Source organism: Bacillus rossius, chromosome 15 (assembly GCF_032445375.1).
Source record: "Bacillus rossius redtenbacheri isolate Brsri chromosome 15, Brsri_v3, whole genome shotgun sequence".
In the NCBI taxonomy this organism is placed as follows: Eukaryota; Metazoa; Arthropoda; class Insecta; order Phasmatodea; family Bacillidae; genus Bacillus; species Bacillus rossius.
In genome coordinates, this window is record NC_086342.1 from 22,389,098 (window position 1) to 22,412,264 (window position 23,167).

The 23,167-nt window shown below is 37.2% G+C and overlaps 3 protein-coding genes across 3 annotated transcripts in view; 2 read left to right on the forward strand and 1 right to left on the reverse strand.

Annotated features, from left to right (window-relative positions):
- The window catches only part of LOC134539434 (serine protease HTRA2, mitochondrial), a 220,226-nt gene extending 210,469 nt beyond the window's left edge, over nucleotides 1–9,757 (reverse strand). Inside the window, exon 1 of the mRNA XM_063381470.1 lies at nucleotides 9,548–9,757. The gene's annotated coding sequence lies outside the window, so the exon portion shown is untranslated. The remainder of the gene's footprint in view (nucleotides 1–9,547) is intronic.
- Nucleotides 1,736–7,635, forward strand: LOC134539506 (cuticle protein 2-like). The gene is made up of 2 exons (XM_063381583.1): nucleotides 1,736–1,796; nucleotides 6,979–7,635. Exons 1-2 carry the CDS (start codon nucleotides 1,785–1,787, stop codon nucleotides 7,483–7,485), a joined length of 519 nt encoding a protein of 172 aa, XP_063237653.1. The 5' UTR covers nucleotides 1,736–1,784; the 3' UTR covers nucleotides 7,486–7,635.
- A 5,510-nt stretch (nucleotides 9,758–15,267) lies between the features above and the next one.
- Nucleotides 15,268–18,425, forward strand: LOC134539729 (cuticle protein 2-like). The gene is made up of 2 exons (XM_063381982.1): nucleotides 15,268–15,338; nucleotides 17,777–18,425. Exons 1-2 carry the CDS (start codon nucleotides 15,327–15,329, stop codon nucleotides 18,281–18,283), a joined length of 519 nt encoding a protein of 172 aa, XP_063238052.1. The 5' UTR covers nucleotides 15,268–15,326; the 3' UTR covers nucleotides 18,284–18,425.
- Nucleotides 18,426–23,167: the final 4,742 nt, after the last annotated feature.

Consider the following 23,167-nt stretch of genomic DNA (forward strand, 5'->3'; position numbering starts at 1 on the left):
TCACAAGACAAAACGTTTGCGACGTTTCGGGAACTTAGATCAGTTTCCGTCATCAGGCACAAACATGCATGCAATACCCACGAGCAATGCTGTGTGTACGGAGTGATGATTTGGATCAGTTTTACCCATTGAAAGCATCATCTAAAGAACACAACATATTTAATTGTTTAAGGTGTTTTCTTGTATAAGAAAGTCCGTATTTCACGTTTTTTTATTATTATTTGAAATCAAAGGAACGTTTCTGTCCTACTGTGATGAAAGCATTAAATCACGTGGTAAACAGTTTTGGATCAACCATTCCTATGTAAGCTTTGTCGTAAACCTCCTCATTTTGCACAATTAATAATTACTGTAAAGTTTCGCTTTGGCTTTGTGAACTTTGATTCGCGCCATCCGCCACAGAAGGCAGCACCATGGTTACACATTTCCGTTCCATTCACGAAATTTCTCCTACCAAATGCAGTATACCGAGAGCAAAGATTTTTACACATAGAAACAATGTGGTGCGAATGATGAATTTATTTAAAACCGTGTGCCAGAACATATAATATCAGAAGAAAAATAATCTACGATACGTCCTGAACACCTCATCGCCAACGTGATAAACGCATGCACCCAAGTCCCTGGACCCTGGTTGATGTCCAAATTTCCACCTGACTTACGGTGGTATGCCGCACTATATTTTTGGATTACGTCTTCCGAAAACGTCCCTTCCTAGACTTAGGAGATAGCACCAATGGTTAAAGCGTCCTTACGCGACCGTTCTTCTGTCACCAGAGTTTGCGAATCAGCTCACGCGAACTCTTGGAGATTTACGGTAAACAAACGAAGAGTTTTTTTTTTTCGTAATTTCGTGTAAGTGAATCTTCGCAGGAACTAGGCCGTAGAACCACAACCTCTCCCGACAACACCTCATGTTAACTCCCCTATTCCCAATATTTCTGATTCAACTTAAATTTTAAATCAATACATTTATTTGCAGTCATTTATTTTTTAATACATAGAAAATTGGATAGTACGCGAAAAATACTAGCTTTTTTTTTTAATTTTTGACTGTATACCTATATGTTAACTTTCAGTGCAAATAATTCAATTCGCTCTGCCCTCCAACCTGTTCTTGTGTTATAACACCATGATATTCAAGTAAAAGCCCCGACAGCTCAATTGCAGTTACGTCTTTTTTTTTTTTTTTTTTTTTGGGCAAACACACTCGTAGTGTGGGAGGGTTTTCATGTTCAATGAAGGTGAATTTACGAAGATCCCTGGGTAGTTTTGTAACCATTGTGTTCGTAAATTTTGAGATGGAAATTTCGTAACAACGTGGTCGTCGGCGTCGTCTAAACTAACACCTGGTCGTCAGGAAACGGGGGACCAGCAGTGCGACGAGCGCGGCAGGCCCACGACTGTGAAGTGACGTCACCGCGACCGTAGGCGCCAAATGTCAGGTCGGCGCGACCCTGACCGAGGCAGAGCGGACGGCGTCCCAGACCCAGGCTCGTCGCCGACAATTACCGCGAAATAAAATAAAAATAGGAATAAAAAAAACTGGCCCCGTTAGCGACCTTTGATATTCCCCCTCGGGTGGACGCGGGGCGGGGAGGCGATGTCCCCAGCGCGACTTCCAAGGGGGTGTGGTGCGGACCTGCGAAGGGGGAGGGGGAGGGCAGAGGGGGTCCGCGGTGGCGCGTATAAAAGATGCCTGGTCGCGGACCATCGTCACCACTCACAAGCCGGCCGTGGCGAGTACTGAACCAGACTCAGCAGCGCCACCACACAACACCGTCATGAAGCTCCTGGTGAGTATACCGCGGTGGAAAAAAACCCTCCGCGAAAGTACACCGTTGGGAAAAAAATTTTTTTTCACCTTCAAAACTTAACGGTAAACACTGTTTACAAATTTTCTAGGGAATACCCTTAATTTTTAAGGCTAGGTATCTTCCGTGATTTTACCAAAGTTGAGTTCACTTACCTTGAACACGAATCTAAAAGAACAGTCTTGGCATAGTTAGGTCTGCAGCAAGGACACACTTATTTTTGTCCACTTGTGATTTTACCTTTGTCCAGAACGAAATGCACAAAAAAGGGAAGCCAAAATACGGCCTAGTTTCTAGGAAGATTCAGCTGTATGAAAAATATGAAGATCTCTTGGTTCGTTTTAGTTTCATTCTCGATTGAAAAGTCACTAAATTTGCTGTAATTCCAAACAGCGTGAGACTGCTACGAGTTGCTTGTCTTCTGGGTCGCTGCGGCGGTGAAGTCGAAGATCAGTCACGCATTGTCAGGGCAGCGGTTACCTGCTGAGGTTCTTGGAAGGCGCGGTCAAATTTTCATAAAACGGACACCACTCGGTTTTCTCGAGAAGGTTTTTTTCAAATCACGTGGTCTATTTCTTAACCTCTGGGCGGCGTACGTGTTTCCAGGTGGGCGGGGCACTCGAGTATTTTTCTCCGCTGGACGAATCAGTTACTCTGAAATGGACACGGTCGATCGGTGCGATGATGATGATGATTCCTACGGAGATCTCGTGCCAGCTATAATGCCACGGCGTAGGAAGTTACGGTGCACTTGGAGTCTTCATGGAAGGATGATTCTGCAACGATTCAACCTTGCCTGCCGCAATGTGGAGACGAAAGGACCAAACAACACCCAGCACCGGAACAGGGAAGGAAATTTTTGCACAAACTAAAAAAAAATCTTCTTTCCACCCGGGAATCGAACCAAGGAGCATTTTGGCTCGCCAGCCAAAGACACTAAACCACATTTAATTTTTCTAAACGTTTGGCTCGTTGTTAACTTTCGTTGCCAACGAGACAACCGTCCTCGTTTTGCGACTTGTTTTTGATAATACTTTTTGTTTAATTTGACAGCTGTATTGAATATGATAGATTTTTTGCGACTAATTCAGGCGATGCAAATTCACACCAAAGCCTTGCCCGGGACTTGAACTCTTCGCACCAGAACCAATGTGCATCCGCTGAGCTGACGGGTTGGACAATATTAGAGCTATAAGTATGTTATTTTAATTATAATAAAAAATCATTATTCAAATAATTTTCATCGTCGATACACTGCTATAAAATGCAGTGAATTTACGGACTTTTAAACGAAGAATTTATCTCAAACTAACGAAGAAGTCTTCGTAATTTCAAAAAACTGAATCTTCGTGGGAAATACTCCGTATTTCGACTCTCGAGTTGTATATTTTGTTCTAAACAAAGGTAACAACACAACACATTGACAAAATAAGAGTGTTCTTTTGGATTCATGTTATAGGCAAAGTAACTCAGTGCCTGCAAATTTACGAAGATTTCTGGATAATTTGTAAACAGAGTTCTTCATAAATTAAAGAAAAACATTTATCAGTGTAGAAGTACCTCGCTTTTACTACCAGACAATGCGTGTGCAATTTTTAAGCAGGAGAAATAGGAACCAAATATGCCACATTGTTTTCAACAGCTTTTACACCATAATTATTTTATCATTTTAAAAGAAAAATGGCAATTTTTAAAACATAGAATATAAAATGATTTTATAAAGTCCATTAAACAGTATCTATTAACAATATCAATTCAGTTGTAGTCAATCCAAAAAAAAATGAGTTAAATACTATACGCCAATGTAAAAGACAGTAACTATTAAATTCAAGCATTCTATTAAATCATATAATAGAATTTAACAAAGCAAATTAAAAAAAATACTATGAACATTTTTGTCACCTAAAAACTATTGAAATCAGGATGGCGTATTTAGATTTTTATCGCTCCCCCTTAAGTTGCGATTGAACGGAATTTAAGTGAACCAGCACGAAAATAAATGCTCTTAACTGAAAGCAGTAATGATTCTTTTTCTAGTAAAATATAAATTGCAGGCGAAGGCGCGAAATTTATTAAAACTTCCTCTTTTTGGCAGCTGTTTGTTGTTTACCTTGGTATCGTTTGGCTACAAAAAGTAATTGATCCAGAACCACATCCTTATAAAGCATTGACCTTCCTTCTGCAAGCGAACGAGACAACAAAGATCTAATACAAAGGAGTCCTTCGGAGACCAGTTGCAGAGAAATAGATTGTAATAATACAGGGAAAATATTGTTACTTTGTACATTACATGGCTATGGATATCTTTGCACGTTTTTCAAGATAATGCTGAGTATTTCTCACTTAAATCCACGTATGAGTTTATATTTTAATTGATGTTTCATTCAAGAATAAACCTTTTAAACTATGGAAGACATAAACGGATATTCAATAATTTGACTTTATTTTGTTTTACTGTGCGTATTACTGCGCGTAATTAATACTGGAAAGCTATCCATGAAACGGTTTAACGCACAGTTAGTACTGAAATATTCTGGCGAAAAATACTAGACATGCTGTTTGGAAGTGTATTGTGCATAATTAATATTTTCTCTCTCTTTGGATTTTTTCAGTGAAGAAAAAGAAATTTTGAAATAGAACAACCAGCATTAAATGTATGATTTGAATGATAAAACTGACTTGAACTATCAAACCACAATTTAATACTTTTTGTTCTATTACATCACTAACAACTTTTTTTTTACTGAAAATATCCAAAGAGAAATAAAATATTCACAATGTACAACTTACACTTCCAGACACATACCTCTGAAAGGTTGGGCACAAAGCATAATTACTCCCTGTCTTGCCATATGGGCATTAAACGGGTTTATAAAGTGTTTTGGAGCCCATTTCATCTTTCAGACTATTAATCACAGTGGGTTAGTTGATGAGGTGTCTGTATTACACATATAAGTTCGTTAAGTTCGAATTATGCTTCGGGCATGAATTTCCTAAGGACATGTCAGCTTGCAAACTAGTCCCTGTTGTTAACATCCTCTGAGAACTTTATCTGGAAGTTTCGTAGCCTATTAAAGTATTCCTTTGCATATCCGTGTGAAGTCAAAACATCAACGCTGAACAAATATTTGACTTACGAAGACACCATTACCTTAATGTTAGGTCAAATATAAAGAATGGATCTGCTGTATACTAATTTAAAGTGTTCATCACATTATTTATATTTGATTTTTCACTATTTATAGGCTTACCCTATAGGCATACAGTAGGCCATGACTTAATGCATACCATAAAAAAAACACTGACCGATTATATAAAATAGTTAATTATAAAAATATAAGGTTCACGAAGAGATATTTAAACCATAATGATGTCTGGAAAGTAATATTGAACTATTTAACCATTATCTAACCAATATAAAACACCTGAAGTAATCACGTAATTATTTTTATGTTAAGAATTTTTTTCATGTGTGAAACTAACATTCGTAATTAAAATAATATATCTCTGAAATTAAGGCAGGATCGCTCTGCCGGAAATATGAAGTTTGGGAGTGCGTAATTGCTAAGGGCTATAGTGACTCACGCTTCACATGCGTCTTCACCTCTACGCACCCGTCATGTAGTTAGCGTCCAGTTCTTCAGTGTGCAACACGTCTCAATAAGACTTCAAATGGCGCTTAACTGATTTTGTATTGATGAATAAGCAGTATTTCTGTGCTATTTTAAGACTTTCCAAACACAAAGTCATAACCTAAAAAGGTCGATAAAACACCCGTTTTAACAAGTTTTCTCTGTGAGAAAATTAAAAATTAAAGACGAAAGGAAAATACCATGTAAACGGTCTTATGCAATTTATGACCAGACACATCTTAAGCAGTATTTAAACAAACCGGATCCTATTTATTGCACTGCCCGCCGTTTGCAGGTCCACAAAAGCCGTGACCTTGACCCTGTGGCTTTCATCGGGAGAGGTAGGTCGTTTACTTAAGCTACGTAAACTGCGAAACTGGTTTTAAAGCGCGCGGGTTAACTTTCCTTGAATTCAAGAGCTACAGCTTGCTGTTGAACCGTTGAAGGCAAGCGAATAGACAAGTTGTCGTGTATTAGGTCTATTGGGGAAATACATACGAGGTAAAGCAGGAAATGATGAAAAAAAAAAGTACAGAATTAAAGAACGCAAATGATTAATTAAAAAAAAATTGCCACTTTCTGAAACCGATTGCAGTAATTTCAAGTTGTAACTACCCTTAAAAAGTCATTTTTATTGTTCTTGGTGCAACAGTTTCAAAAACATTCTTGGGCGCAAGAAAGTTCTATGACCTGATACCACGTGTGCCATCGTTGGAAATTACTTCAAATTGTATTAATTTCAGAGTCCAAGCAGCCGCTTATAACCCATCCTTAATTAATGAAAGTGTTACCAAATAACAATGTAAAACGATGTAGTTATCCAACTAGGATAGGTGAAACTGTCAATTTTATTCTCGATGTCATCATCGCAAAACCTCAAGTCTCGCCGGAATTTTTCACTCAAGAACACTGAATTTCATGTTAACTCATGTTTCACCAAGTTGATGATAGCAATGTATGGTTTCTGGGACAGTAATTAATTAATTATTTGCAAATAACTCATTGTTTAAGAGTTGTTTGAATCCAGTTAGAGTTAAAATTTTAAGATGAGAACATGTTTAACTATGAACTTTGTATTATTTCAATTTATTTATTTATTGACGTGACAACGTCTAATAAATCGATGAACGCCGACTGCACGCACGAAAAAGTGTCCCGTTACGCACGTTTTTCCGTTACGCTGTGTCCCGTTACGCACATTGTACGCTTGCGCCGCATCTATCTCTCTTCCACTCGATGTGGTTTTCATTGCTAATTACAACAACAATTTCGGCAATATAGGTTAATTATTCTTTCATTTTAAAAATCTGATTACTAGTATAATTTCAAGTATTTATTCTTTTATTATCAAAATAAAAATGATGCAATTTTTATCATAAAAGTATGCAATAATTTCATCAATGTTTTTTTATGGCGTTGTCACGTTAAACTATCGTCCGTAAACCGACTTTACAGACAACCGATTTTTTTTCTTTCTTGAAACAAATATTGTACGGATATGTTAAACAAATGGCTGTGATTGTCTGTTACAGATCGTCCTCGCAGCAGTCGTGGCCCTGAGCGCGGCCCGCCCCGGCTACCTGGGTCTCCCCGGGTACGGCGGCTACGGCGGCTACGGCGCCTACCCCTACTTCGGCGGCGCCTACCCCTACCTGGGCATCCCCGCCCTGGCCGGCGTGCCGACGCCCCTGGTGGCCCCCGAGCCCGTCAAGGACACCCCTGAGGTGGCCGCCGCCAAGGCCGAGCACCTGGAGGCCGTGGCCAAGGCCGCCGCCGCCGCCGCCGTGGAGGAGGAGGAGCCCGTGGCCGCCCCCCTGGCCGCCCCCGAGCCCGTCAAGGACACCCCCGAGGTGGCCAAGGCTAGGGCCGAGCACCTCGCCGCCTACGAGAAGGCCGCCGTCGCCGCCGCACTCGCCCCCGAGCTGCCCGTCTACCCCGGCCTCGCCTACCCCTACGGCTACCCCCACGGCTACCCCTACGGCTACCCCTCCGTGGCTGCCGCCCCCTTCGCGCCCTACGGCCTGCCCGTCGGCCTGTGAGCGTGACGCCGCTGCTCCGCCCCCACCCCCACCCTAGTCAGCGCCGAGACGTAGACCTGCCCCTGGGCCGGTGACGCCTTCGCTTACTTTCCTTCTTCCGTGCCAAGCAATGTACAAAGCATTATAAAATAAAAACTGCAATAAATAATTGACAACATTATGTTCTTACTATTTTCTTTTGTATCTAAATGTGGCTATTCAATAGCACTGACTACACCAGCATTTGCCTGGGTTGAAATGAATAACTACAATGGGAAAACCCCCTTCCTTTTCATATGTTGGTTGAACATAAAACCTGTAACAGGGTGGTCAGGAAACTATTTATTCTTCCTCACCTTAACCAAATCCTGCAGAAGAAATCTCACACTTCTCAAAAAAAAAAAATATATATATATATATATAAACAAGAATATACATGAAAACTGACAAGATGATTCAACATCTAATCAGAAATTTTTTATAAACAGTAAATAAAAAAGTATAAATCCTAATACATTTATTGTTAAAAAATTTAAGTATCAGTAGTCAATAAGAATTTCTACCCATCAGATAAGGTTTATAAAATATCTATATGGTCTAAAATTTAATGTAAAAATAATGTGTTTTAAAATTTTTGCTGAAATTGTTGCTTACAAAATAAAATGTTCACTAGATACAGTTCAGCATCTAAATGGTTTCCAAATGACTTCTAGAAATCGCAGAGTAACAATTTTACCAAGAAAACCGAATTAGAAATTTTAAAATGTTTCAAAGCACCATTTGAATATCGGTACAAAGGCTTTAGCCAGAATTATAATTGACTTATTCTCTTAGATATTTGCGTTTCTATTTTGTAATGGTTTAAGCTACTATTGTCATATTGGGTTCATATTTTATTTCATATATATGTGTATTCATTAATCTTCAAGAAGAAATATTAAAATTTGTCAGTAAACTTAAAATCCTCTTTGTAGCTCAAAACTCTATCGTTTATAATCGTATGTTATAAAACATTTATGATTATAAAAATATTTTATAATTGAATTATTTAAGCAAGGTTCAGGAATCTGCAATTATTATATCTCTATGTATTAAGAAAAATGTCAAACATTTTAAGTAGACAATAGGGAAACACTTACATAAACTCCACTTAAACTACTCCAGTTAAATTTTACCTTTATAAGTTAGGCTCTAAAGTAAATTTTGCATAAAAATATTTAAGACTTGTTAACTATATTGTCACATCTCACTTTCTTGGGTAGGGGGGGGGGGGGGTGATGTTTCTTTTTAATGGTAGCTCAGACAAATAAACACCTTTTTCTAGCAATATAACATATCGGTACCAGAATCCGTTTAGTAGAGTTATCCCAATACAGAACTGAAAATCAGGATACTGAAGAAAAAAACAATCCTACAAAAACAAGTAAAATTTATTAAGAAAATAAATTAGAACAACAACAATAACAAGATATTAGGACCTTTTACCAACCACTGAAATGAATAAATAAATAATTAAATGCTTAAAAACATAAATAAACCCAGTCAAGATCTCATGTCAACAGATGTACACATACTTCTAAAAAAAAATTAACAATGTAATAAAGGAAATTAACAGCTTGGCTCCTGTGGCTGAAATAAGGAGTTTTTAAGATTACATTAGCTTATACACAAAAATTAAAATCAGCGATGATCAGTAGTGATGAAAACATTTTACAACTTTAATTTACTATTTTAGTAAGTTTCAACGTTATCTTGTTATTCTTAACGTCGTTAGTTATTTCGCACTTAAGGATTGAAATCATCATGAGCATTCATTAGCATAAAAAAACTTAGTTTTAAATTGTTTTGACATATATGTAAGTACTGGATCGTGTTAAATTAAAAAAAAACAGAGCTTACATTTAATTATTTAAAAACAAACATCTTATACTTGTGACTTTTTAAAAGTTTCTTTTAACATTGTTCACAAATTCTTGAGGACAACTTCAACGCCAAAAACTGAATTTAATGTGTAATACCAATAAAAAGTACGTTCGGAATACTAAGATTACGTAAGGCGTCATCCAGACGTTATTCCACTCACCTAACCGTCACCTTACAACGCACGGCCGGACAGCATCACAGTCTCTCACAGAATTACAGCCGCGAGGAAACATCTCGCGTCCATTTAAAACTATTCTCTTGCCCCCAAAATCCCTACGGAAAAAAACTTCCTGATTGGAAAGTCTTTCGTGTAGTTTCCAAACAGGATCAGTTATAAAAACAAGCACTCCCACGCGACCGTGATGTCCACGTAGTCGGAAAAATGTCCGCAAGATGGCGACACTCTCGCCTGCGCAAAGCGACTGCGCACAACCTGCGTTTTTCAGCTGGGCTCGAACAACGGTAAACAAAGCCTGCGCCGCATTTCCCCAGACTAGCAGCGCAACAATGCGAGTCTCGCTAGCGCATCCAGACAAATATGAGCAAGGCTTGCATTCTTTCCAGCCCAGCGAAGACCCAAATTACTCCACAATTGTTGCAAAACCCGAGCTTGAGGGAAACCAAATCCCGAACAAGAGAAAAGATTAAAAAAAAAAAAAAAAAAATTGATAAAATAATGATACAGTAACGATTTTTATCCTCGTGACATCGCCATTAAAAAAAGACTATGTACTTATTTTAGCTCTCCTGCTTTTTTTATGTTTCCAAAAAATAAAATCACACAGTCAAATGGCCAAAACACACTGTTTTTGAATGATAATTTACCCCAGAACTCACATCATTTTTTATGAATGTCTGTTTCGACCTCAGTTTTCACGTTATAACCGTGATGCTTAAGTCAGCATATATCATCACACAAATATGGCAAAATGACAATATTGCAGCAAAAATTCCAAATACAAAAAGCAAAAAAAACCACATAAGAGTAAAGGAAACAAAGTAACAAACCTAAACTATTTCCTTCAACAGATCTTACGATATCACCGCAGGCAAATCTATTGTTAAGGTGCATCAGTAGTCGAACAACAATGCGGTTATACAATTGACTTAATAACACTCTTCTGTTTGAGTAAAATCCTGGTGGAGCCATTTGCTATGTTCGTCACTAATGGTGCCAATATTATTCGATAAGAATTACAAATGATGATTCAAGGTATAGTTTAAGTGACATGTTATGTCCCGTTCAGTGGTAAGATCTCAATGGTTCATGTACAATATCGCGATTATTCTCTGTCTTACAGTTGGATAAAACCTCTAGCCATCAATCGCGAAAGATAGCAGTGCCATTTTTAAAAAATAATTTAGCAAGTCAAAGAAAAAGAAAAAATCTTAAATATCTTAATTTGCGGTCCTACAAATATTGTTACCTCTATTTTTGATAAAATGATTCTTGGGAACTTCTTTCGCAAGTACATAAATCCAAGTCACGTTTTGTCCATGGCTTTTACAAAGTTTTTTTTACAAGACACAATTTAATGTGCAGTGGAGGTGAATAAACAATTTTGAGGTCAACAAGAAGAATGTTCACCACATTCATCTGTACAGGCAATAGTTAATTCCGAGCAGACTATTTTTTGCACACAATATTTAAGTTTACTCTCTCTACTATCCCACTCGCATGGAAAGCAGCAGTGCTTTGTGTGTCCTAGCTGATTTCAGAGCAGAATTAAAATTACTTTGAGATCTCAAACATACACAATTTTTAGTTCTCATATTAAGTACGTGTGAGTACCAGTTTAAAGTTCTAATACGTTTTCTTCAGGTTAACTACACGAACAATTGGAATATAAGGAAATTTGTTCTCATTGTGTACTGCTTTCAGACTAACTTGGCTTTACACTGAAATCATGGCTAAGCACCTGCCTCATGGATTCAAAATCATTAAAAAAATTCATATCACCTTCCTTGGATAAAATTTCAGAAAAAAAACAGCATGGTGGTCATGAAAAATCCTTTCGTATCATGAAAAGAAGATTCTATCATTTTAATCGAAAACCATAAAGCTCAGCCTGTTGTTTCGAAAAAAAAAAAATTAAATCACGGAAATGTTAGTTAAGATCCCCTTGAGAATAAAAGCGTGTTTCACTTGATTCACAGGTGGCCGAAATGTCGGGTTTGGCATACATACATTCTCCGTCTTTTGTGTAGTCGTCACTGTATTAATCTTAACTCACTGTCACATTCTCAGGAGGCAGTGGTACTGGATATTTTTCACTATGGGGTACAGGCCTCACAGCAGATGGTAAGTTAGAATATTTTACAGTTTCCTTTGTTTTCGAGATAATTCCAGCTATTTTTGTCAGACAGAAATAACAGTCTCTTGAGTGATCCGAGGGTTTCATCCAGATCTTGAGAAAAGCTATGGATTTCAAACCACCCTCTCAGGATTGTAACACATATAGAATGCCATATGTGTTTTAAAAAAAAGGGGGGGGGGGAGGTTGTTTTTGTCCTGGTTACCAACCTTAAACCTAAAATAAATTTTTTAACACTTCTTTATAGTAGGGTTAATTTTCTTTTTTTCGATATCAGAGAGAACTAACTCTCTCCACACACATCAACATTAACGATTAGTTCTTGACTACATACATAAAAATAATTAGATTTACAATGACGCAATATACTCTACTTGATCTTAATTCAGCCTTCCATTAGTTCAGTTATGCCAGATATTTTAGTGTATTTTATATACATTTTACATAACATTTAATTTCCCTTCACTTGATAACCATAACACGTCAAGCATTTGTTCCATAAACCATGGCATCGTTAGCTATACTAGTACAAAATTTTACCAGTCCTTATTTTGTATGATTAATTTTTGCAACAAACCCACCAAATATTATTTCTCGGCACAGAAAACTTTTAAAAAGACTAAAATGCTGTATAGTTAAAGGTTTAGAAGCAACCTTTTTAAATGTACGTGTTCTATATCAATGAATCCTGAAATTTATTTATACCATAAACTGTACTAATAATAAAACTGTTCGAAGTAAAACGTCTGTACATTATTTGAAATTTAAAAAAATTATTGAAATTCTACACATATTACTCGAAACTCCAAAATATATTTTTAGAATTTTGGTCTGTAAGTTAGTTAGTCTTTTTTTCAGCATCACTCGAAAATCATTTGAAAATTTTTATGAATCTTTTTATAGGTAATGTAATTGGCTAACGTAAACGATATGCTATATATAATTAAAGCATACACCTCTAAGGGGATGAAAAAGGGGTAAATATTGTTTAAGGTAAATATTTACATCTCCGAAGCTAATAAAGCGTTAGGAAATATATGAGTTACCAATAACAAACGTACCAAAACAACAAACCTCTATTTTACCATTATGCGAAATTATACCCCTAATGGGTGAATAAGGGGCAAATAATCCACAGGCTATACATACATTAATTCATCTTGAATTTTTTACAATAATACCTTATGTCATACATGTTTACACTGAATTTTTTTTTGTTAACGGAACATAAATCTTCTTGTAAAATTACAGATATTTGGAAATTCGTATATTATCAAGAAAACAACTGTATCACTACAAAAAAAAAGTGTTTGCAGTAATACTGGGTTCAGATTCTTAACCGGGAATTTGTCATTTGTGTTGTCCCAGTACCTCTAATAGTTAAAGTTATTTTTAAACGATTACTGAATAGTTTCCCAGTAATAACTGCGCACATTATTAGGCAGGTAAAACAAAATAAAGTCAAGTTGTTGAATATTCAAATAAATATATATTTTCCATGTTAAAAAAAATCTTGCTTGAATGAAACATGAATTAAAATAAAAACTCAGGTGACAATTAAAAGAAAACTCAGTGTTATTTCGGAAAAACGTATTTCATATAAAAATAACCATAGCCATGTGATGTACAAAGTTGCAATATCTTTCTAGCAGTGTTACAAAAGTACAGATTTTTTCTTCTTCTGTGAACAGTGACTAATAAATAAAGTATGTGTCATGTAAAGAAACAACAATAAATAGGTCTTGAAAATTATTTTAATAATCTAGATGTACACAAAAAATGCCATTGAAGAATATATAGATAAAAACATACCAATAATATTTTTTAATTAAGTACACCCTTCTTTTTTCCAACTATGTGTTTACATTTTTTTTAAAGAACAAAACTGAAGTAGAACCACGGCCATGTTTATACTAAGATTCAGATATTTGAAATACTAAGAATTTGAGTAAATTATTTTAGTAAATTCTCCGTTGAAAAATCCGTAAGTTTTCTGTAATTTCCAAAAGTGTAGCGGTGTACGCATGACAACATGTGGCACCAGCCGTGTCTAAAGCCCGATGCACTAGCACTAGGTTCTTCTGGGCCCTGGGCCACCACTTTTGTAGGTCTATACATTTTGGAGAGGAACATTAGTGGATGGCCTGGGGGGGGGGGGGGAGGGGAGGGTGGTTTATGGAATTGACATCAGAGAAAAGGTGGGTACGGGGGCCATCCTCGGGAGACTATGAAAAATAAAGCCTTTGAATCAACGTTTTAAAGTAATTTTTACTTGGAATTCAAATTTCGACCATGTTTTTGTTAATTTATCTTATAGAAATGTTTATATTCTTTCACTGGTTAATTGTACTAGAGTTAATTTTTATAAATGCTTACGATAAAATTTCTATGTCATCTCCATTGTTTGAGACAGTCAATTCTAAGAACTTTTTATAACATTAAAATCCTAAGATATTTACCAGCATAACAATACAAGTCTTTTATTAATTAATGCTTATATAAATATATATAAAATTAGACATTAAGAGGAACGTGAAAGACTTATTACTGTCAGCACCTAATTTAACACGCTGGTCAATATCTTACGATTTTAGTTGAGTGTTCATGATCTCGTATTATAAAAATGTTCTTAGAATTAAAAAATTGGTTGTCTGTAAAGTCGGTTTACGGACGATAGTTTAACGTGACAACGTTATAACAAAACATTGATGAAATGATTGCATACTTTTATGAATAAAATTGAATCATTTTTATTGAATTATCACTATTCTGTATGGATACAAAAATGAGTGAAATGAAATCTACAATTTAATTGATAAATTTACTTTTATCTGCACTTATTAATTCAAATATGTTTATTACTTTAACGAAGAGATTATTTTAACTATAAATTTTATACGTGTTTGCTATTTAACTTCTTCCAATCTGTGTTATTCTGTCAAGGATAGAACGATGATAGGAAAAGTAGGAAACGAATGGGAGTGTTTCAAGTTTGATGTGCCTCGAAAAAAAGTCAAATCGATGGTTGTTCCAATCGAGTGGGAGAGAGATGGATGCGGCGCAAGCGTACAATGAGCGGAACGGGACACAGCGTAAAGGGACAATGAGCGTAACGGGACACTTTTTCGTGCGTGCAGTCGGCGTTCATCGATTTATTAGACGTAGTCACGTCAAAAAAAAAAGGTGGTAATACCGTTATTTTGAATTCAGCATTTACGTATGTGTCGTATGCATAAATGCATGTATTTTGAATAAAATTTACCATACAAGGAGAATAAAAACGAGAAAGGCCGGCGCGGCGCACCGGCCACAAATGGGGGCTGACCATCTGACATTTCGGGGCAAAGCGCTCCCTCCAAGCCTCGGGGGGGGGGGGGGGGGGGGGATGTAGAAGGTGGACGGGTGGTTCCAACGACGGCGACCTCGGCGGAGTCTGGCATCTCCTGAAGATCTTTGGGCGTGGCTCTCCCCAGACGCGGTGAAGGAGGGTCGAACCCCCCTCCTGACACAAGGGTATATAACAACCGCTCGGCGCCGGCAGACGCTACACTTCACACCCCTCATCAGCCCGGGCGAGTACTGAAGTCACCTCAGCAGCGCCAGCCAGCCAGCCGCGTCGCAGCCATGAAGTTCCTGGTGAGCTTGTCTCCGCGGCTACGAAGTCATTCAGACACTCAGGAGGGGGGAGACTGGAAAATCCATTAAAACCTGGAGAAGGAATCGTTCAATAAAAGACATCCTAGCATTTACCTGAAAGTATTTCCGGATGCAATTGGAAATAAAAAAAATTACGAACAGTATCGGGCTAGATTTGACCAGGAAGCGAGACCACCTCATAGATATAAAATTTAATACCAGAATATAATATTAAGAAAGGAAAGGGGAGTAGTTATAGTAAGACGCCATATCGTTTTCAACAATTTATTATACAATTAAATTTATATTATTGTTGATACTGAAAATTTGTCTTCCTAACGGCTAAAAAATTATTTTAAGAAAAAACATCAATAAATAAAAAAAGGGTGCGTGTACGTAGGTACGCGCGTGAGAAGTTATACTTCTTTGGCATCATTAAAAAATTAGTTTTTAATTGCATGCAAATAATTCTCCATGGTAGCGTTATTCTCCATGGTAGCGTTAAACGTTTAACGCAACCTTGTTGGAAGTCGCGTTAGAAGTATAACTTCAAAAATTAACGACATACTATTATCTACAGGGATTTGCTTTATGAAATCAAATATTATAAAAAAAATTTTTAGCTGCTGAAACCAAAATGGGACCTTCCAGTTCTTACTTCTCGCTTTTCATGGGCTGAATGAATTCTGCCGACACTTCAAAACATCTTCAAAATAAAATTTCTATGTCATCTCCATTGTTTGAGACAGTCAATTCTAAGAACTTTTTATAACATTAAAATCCTAAGATATTTACCAGCATAACAATACAAGTCTTTTATTAATTAATGCTTATATAAATATATATAAAATTAGACATTAAGAGGAACGTGAAAGACTTATTATTGTCAGCACCTAATTTAACACGCTGGTCAATATCTTACGATTTTAGTTGAGTGTTCATGATCTCGTATTATAAAAATGTTCTTAGAATTAAAAAATTGGTTGTCTGTAAAGTCGGTTTACGGACGATAGTTTAACGTGACAACGTTATAACAAAACATTGATGAAATGATTGCATACTTTTATGAATAAAATTGAATCATTTTTATTGAATTATCACTATTTTGTATGGATACAAAAATGAGTGAAATGAAATCTACAATTTAATTGATAAATTTACTTTTATCTGCACTTATTAATTAAAATATGTTTATTACTTTAACGAAGAGATTATTTTAACTATAACTTTTATACGTGTTTGCTATTTAACTTCTTCCAATATGTGTTATTCTGTTAAGGATAGGACGATGATAGGAAAAGTAGGAAACTAAAGGGAGTATTTCAAGTTTAATGTGCCTCGAAAAATTCAAATCGATGGTTGTTCCAATCGAGTGGGAGAGAGATGGATGCGGCGCAAGCGTACAATGAACGTAACGGGACACAGCGTAACGGGATAATGTGCGTTACGGGACACTTTTTCGTGCGTGCAGACGGCGTTCATCGATTTATAAGACGTTGTCACGTCAAAAAATAAATAAATTGGTGGTAGGACCGTAATTTTGAATTCAGCATTTACATATGTGTCGTATGCATAAATGCATGTATTTTGAATAAAATTTACCATACAAGGAGAATAAAAACGAGAAAGGCCGGCGCGGCGCACCGGCCACAAATGGTGGTGGAGGGTGGGGGGGACTGGAAAATCCATTAAAACCTGCAGAAGGAGAATCGTTCAGTAAAAGACATCCTAGCATTTACCTGAAAGTATTTCCGGATGCAAATGGAGAAAAAAATATATACGAACTGTATCGGGCTAGATTTGACCAGGAAGGAAGACCATCTCATAGATATAAAAATTTAATACCAGAATATAATATTAAGAAAAGGAATGGGGAGTAGTTATAGTAAGACGCCATATCGGTTTCAACAATTTATTATACAATTAAATTTATATTATTGTTGATACTGAAAATTTGTCTTCCTAACGGCTAAAAAATTATTTTAAGAAAAAACATCAATAAATAAAAAAAGGGTGCGTGTACGTAGGTACGCGCGTGAGAAGTTATACTTCTTTGGCATCATTAAAAAATTAGTTTTTAATTGCATGCAAATAATTCTCCATGGTAGCGTTATTCTCCATGGTAGCGTTAAACGTTTAACGCAACCTTGTTGGAAGTCGCGTTAGAAGTATAACTTCAAAAATTAACGACATACTATTATCTACAGGGATTTGCTTTATGAAATCAAATATTATAAAAAAAATTTTTAGCTGCTGAAACCAAAATGGGACCTTCCAGTTCTTACTTCTCGCTTTTCATGGGCTGAATGAATTCTGCCGACACTTCAAAACATCTTCAAAACCTCAATTATTTAAATAATTTGAACATGAAATTAAAAATATAATGGGTGTTAAATATCAAATGTAAGGTACTTGAGCTGGATTTTATATTTTTCTAGATCGTCCTCGCAGCAGTCGTGGCCCTGAGCGCGGCCCGCCCCGGCTACCTGGGTCTCCCCGGGTACGGCGGCTACGGCGGCTACGGCGCCTACCCCTACTTCGGCGGCGCCTACCCCTACCTGGGCATCCCCGCCCTGGCCGGCGTGCCGACGCCCCTGGTGGCCCCCGAGCCCGTCAAGGACACCCCTGAGGTGGCGGCCGCCAAGGCCGAGCACCTGGAGGCCGTGGCCAAGGCCGCCGCCGCCGCCGCCGTGGAGGAGGAGGAGCCCGTGGCCGCCCCCCTGGCCGCCCCCGAGCCCGTCAAGGACACCCCCGAGGTGGCCAAGGCTAGGGCCGAGCACCTCGCCGCCTACGAGAAGGCCGCCGTCGCCGCCGCACTCGCCCCCGAGCTGCCCGTCTACCCCGGCCTCGCCTACCCCTACGGCTACCCCCACGGCTACCCCTACGGCTACCCCTCCGTGGCTGCCGCCCCCTTCGCGCCCTACGGCCTGCCCGTCGGCCTGTGAGCGTGACGTCGCTGCTCCGCCCCCCACCCCCACCCTAGTCAGCGCCGAGACGTAGACCTGCCTCTGGGCTGGTGACGTCGATCGACGGCGCTCGTAGTCAACTTCATACGACAAAAAAAAATCGAAACACTATTAAAATCAAATAAACCATTTCATAATATGATTTGAGTGTTATTTATGTATCCCAACTCCTTTAGTAGCTACTAGCCGTGTTCCCGATAGGATTTCCCAAACTTTATCCTCTATTCAAACCCCTTAGTTAATGAATTTTCAAAAATACTTTCCTAGTGCTCACATACATTATATAAGGAACTCTTATTATTAATTTATGCATGTAGACCCACCTGTTTAAGCTGTGCTTTGTCTGTCAGTCAGTGTTGGACTTTATTAAATTTGTTAAATTGATTGATAAACAATTCAAAATTCTGTATAATTTTTTTAGAGCTGTTATAGCACTTTACCATCTTTGGAGCTCAACAATTTTAATCAGGACTGTAACAAGACGCTAATAGAGTCGCTGAAATGCGTGACGCGTTTGACTCGCCCAGCTAACGTCACGATTCGTATTGCTTACTGTGATATTCTCTGCTTCCTTTATTTACTTACTTCGAACGCACCCACTCATTTATAGTCCCTAATACTGAATTATTTTCAAAATAAATTATTCCGTTACATGGATCAATTATCATATCGCCGTTAATGTTAGAAAATAAGTAGCTCAAATGTTTACAAATGAGTAATTGTAACAAATCTTCATTTTTTTTTTTAAATTAATTTTAGTATCAAAGTATACTTTGTCCAATCTGTCACAAGTTTTTGTGAGAATGATCCATAAGTTACCAGAAAGTTCCAGAAGGAATAGGTACTTCGAAATGTACCTGCTCCTGCAGACTGTGCCGAAAGGGGTTAATTTTTCTTACACACTTTTAGCTGTAGAGAAATGAGTTAACCCAAAACTATTAACTGTTCTGTACCCAAGAGTTAATGACACCTGGTCAATTTATTATGAAATATATTTGGAAAAATGTCTTTGATGTAATTTGTTTTTGGCTCTCTTTAGTGTTACAGGGTACTACAATCAGTAACTTATAAATTGCGAAAATAACCACGACTACCTTTTTGCCTGTCGGTATACAGTCTGTCAAATTACCGTTGACGTACTACTGTGCCACTGATGATGCCTGATGCAATGCATTGCGAAACGTCGACCACACGTGGCTCAACCTTGGTTCCAGTTGAGAATTTTGTTTTTGAGAGATGATGTAGATATTATACTCCTACTTCTAAACTACGTAAATTTAGCAGTATCGAATTTGAAAAATTTTACTTTCAATGAAATAATTCGAACTCAAACAGAAGATAGCACAGAATAATGTTTTCTTAAATTAAACATTTAAAATATGCGTTACATGGTGTTTAGTATTGTACGTCTTCAAAAGTAAACCTGGTATTTATATTACAATCGTATTGCATTCAGTAGAAGTCTACGTCGTATGATTATGAATAGAAGGCTTAATTGGATGGGAGCTTCAAGTTCATAGTGAACTACGAACCACTCTGTACTCATTAATTTAATTTTAGCCATACCAGAGAGTAAGGCTTGAACCACAAGCCCCGCTGTATTAGTACATGACGCTTTAGCGATAAAAACTAGCAAGTATTTGTTATTATAATCGAACAAAACGACGTAAACATAGAAATCAGTTTATCTAACAAAAAGTAACAAAAAAAATACTCAGGTGAAAAGTTCTTGAAAAAAATTCCCCAAAATCTAAATTTCCGTGTATCCTGCCAGATACAGAGCCGAAAATGTTGCTAGATGTACAGTTATAACTATTGATGGTTGATTCGATAAAACCATTTCAACGATGCTCAAAGAAATGCGTGTCAGGATCAGCTGTGTGATGAATTTTGCACGTAAAGACACAAATGTTGCTTTTGTAGTCCCATTGTTCATTTACAATTTTTTTATGACCATAAGGTTTTTAATGGTTCGAAACGGCTACAGAGAAAATTTTTCGGATGTTGTCAAATTTGAGCTACTGCAATAACCCACCTTTTCCGTACCACTGGTTACCATGAGCGTTGAAAGGTGGGAACCAACTTCTCAATTGATGTATGCAGATGCATCCTCGTGCTCTGGCGTGAAGTCGAACTCCACGTCTCCCAAAAAGAGTTATAGGTTTGCTTACCGAAACTACTGACAAATGCAAGTCTTTGGCACTTCGCGGCAAGAAAGTACTGTCCCGTAAGTGACCATTCGTACACTGGAGAAGTGTGGCCCCAAAGTGCTATATTCTCCCTATGTAAGCCCGACGCGTGAACGGCGATATTCCCCAGTGGTGCTTACGGACATTTAGGGCGGAATTCCAAGACAGTCCGACCAATGTAGCAAACGGGCGCTGCCTTGTTGGGACACAACCGTAATCTAACTCGCGCGCCGTATTCAAGAACGTGGCCAAACCGAATCCCCCAGTAAGGAAACAAATTGGCAACCGTTTTAATATAAGGTGCCCTGCGCGAGGCTTGAAACTGGATTTAACGCATTACATCGGACCATATATTCATTTGTTACGGCAAAAATTCTAGAGATAACGGCACCATCGCACAAAAATAGAACCGCCTTTCTAATTTTAACAGTACTTTTTTTTAAGTTGCGATTATTTCTTGTTATTGCCATTGAAGTATACAGAAATTATTGCAGGATAGTTTCGCTGTCGTAAAGATTCATTTGGCACACCAGAATGCTTGTTACGTCCCCCGATGGTCACAAAAATGACTATATATGCCGCCAAACGTGTGTCCAGCATCTGGACGAAATCAACGAAAATCTGAGCTCTACGCATGCACGGAATTTGGTCTACAGATCGGCAACGGATAGAAAACCATAATCTGTTTCCTAAAAATAAGGTGACTGGCCGTGTCCTATCGTGCACTAGGAATACGGTTGGGGTACAGGTGTAGCATATTTAACAACCAAAACCTTGGGTGTTTTGGAATACCAGCATTAGGGAGGCACCGTCTGAGTGGAGGGTCTCAGGCTGGTGGGAATGAAGATAACACTTTAGTGACCCAAAGGGTCTAGCGCGATTCATCTTTAGTTTGGAGTGTGGATTTTAATGGTCATTTACTCTCTCTCTCTGTCCAATGCATGGTTTATGCCATTATTTTTTTATTCGTCTTTTGTTTGGCGCAGTTAAGGCGTGTAGGCCTTCTCTTACACCGAACCATGAGACGTAAACAACGTACAATAAGTTATATCTAGGAATCAAACATGATATTCCATACTAACAAATTACAAATGACAGCAATTACATATGAATCGTCTACCAAGTCAACATCCAGGTTTATTACTTACATAACCATATAACATACTACATTAAAAATTAAAATACTAAAATATAATAAAATACTAAACTAACCGTCTTTGTTTCGTTGTGTTCTGTTGCCGGATACCCTCCATAGAGCACAGGAGTTTTATACACACCTTTTTAATTTAATGAAAAATTAAAAAAATATAGTTGAAACATTGAATGTTTTAAAGAACCATTTGGAATGAGAATTTCAGAAATACATTTTCTTGTTTTTCAGCAAGAGGATCATCTGGTAATATTCAATTTTTTACTTCTAAGGAAAAGTAAATTTAAATACGCCATTTTGGTTTTAACTGTTTTAGATTACAATATTTTATATAATTTAGTAAATATTTTTTGGTTTAATTTGTACATAGTAGGCCTACATAATTTAATTGAATGCCTTGTTATTAATAGTGATTGACTGCTACAAATAGTTTCTCCTGTAAAATATTAATTCGTGCTTAGCACTGAATTTTTAATTTCTTGCAGAAATATGACAAGTATAATAATACTGTCGAAAAAAACATATTTTATAGTCTTGGAAAAATAAAAAAGAGTAAAATTATAAAATAATAAAACTTATTATAAATAAGAATGGTATTTAAAATAAGTTTTTAATGTTATCAGGCCAGGTAGCACCAATCTGGTAACAGTGGTCGCCATTTACTCTGCGCAAAAAACAATTGTCTGTAATTTTTCAAAAGATTCTTTTGGAAACAAGTTACCAAGAAATAGTTTTTTAATACTAAAAGAAAGAAATTGTAACTATATACAACACACGGCTATGGTTATTTTTTTCATATATGAAATAAGTTTACCGAAATAATTATTAGTATTTCTTACAAAAATTGCCGAAATTGTTTATATTTTATTGACTTTACATTAAAGCATAATTTTATTTAAGCATGGAAAAGATAATAAAATATTCAACAATGTGACTGAAATTTGCTTTATTATGTTCATTATGTGCTCAGTTATTACCGGGAAGCTATTCAGGAAACGGTTTACAAATAACTTTAACTATTGGAGGTACTGGGACAACAGAAAGAATAAATTCCTAGATAAGAATCCGAACCCAATATTACTGCGAACACTATTTCGTAGTGATGCAGTTGTTTTTCATTTGAATGTACAAAATTTACAAATTATCTGTAATTTTACATGAATATTACTGTTCTATTTACAAAAAAAAAAATTAAAGTGTGTACTGCAATCTAAGCGCGCGACACACTATAGGTGTGGTCCAACTCTGGTGTTAGCCTTGTAACTCTCGTAGTTGAACAGGTTGTTTCTCCTTTAACCTGATTCACGAGGATGAAAAGGGAATGTGTTCAGTATGTACTTGAAAAAGAATCCAGGAACTGGCGTGATACAAGGTTTTCTTGCAGTTGGTTAAGCTGAATACTTGTCCAAACTAACACCAGAATTCCTATCTCTCTCTATATATTATATATATAATTACGTCGAAGGGTCTGCACAGTCATAGGCCGATGTTACCTCCTACATTATGGCCAGCCCCGAACCACTT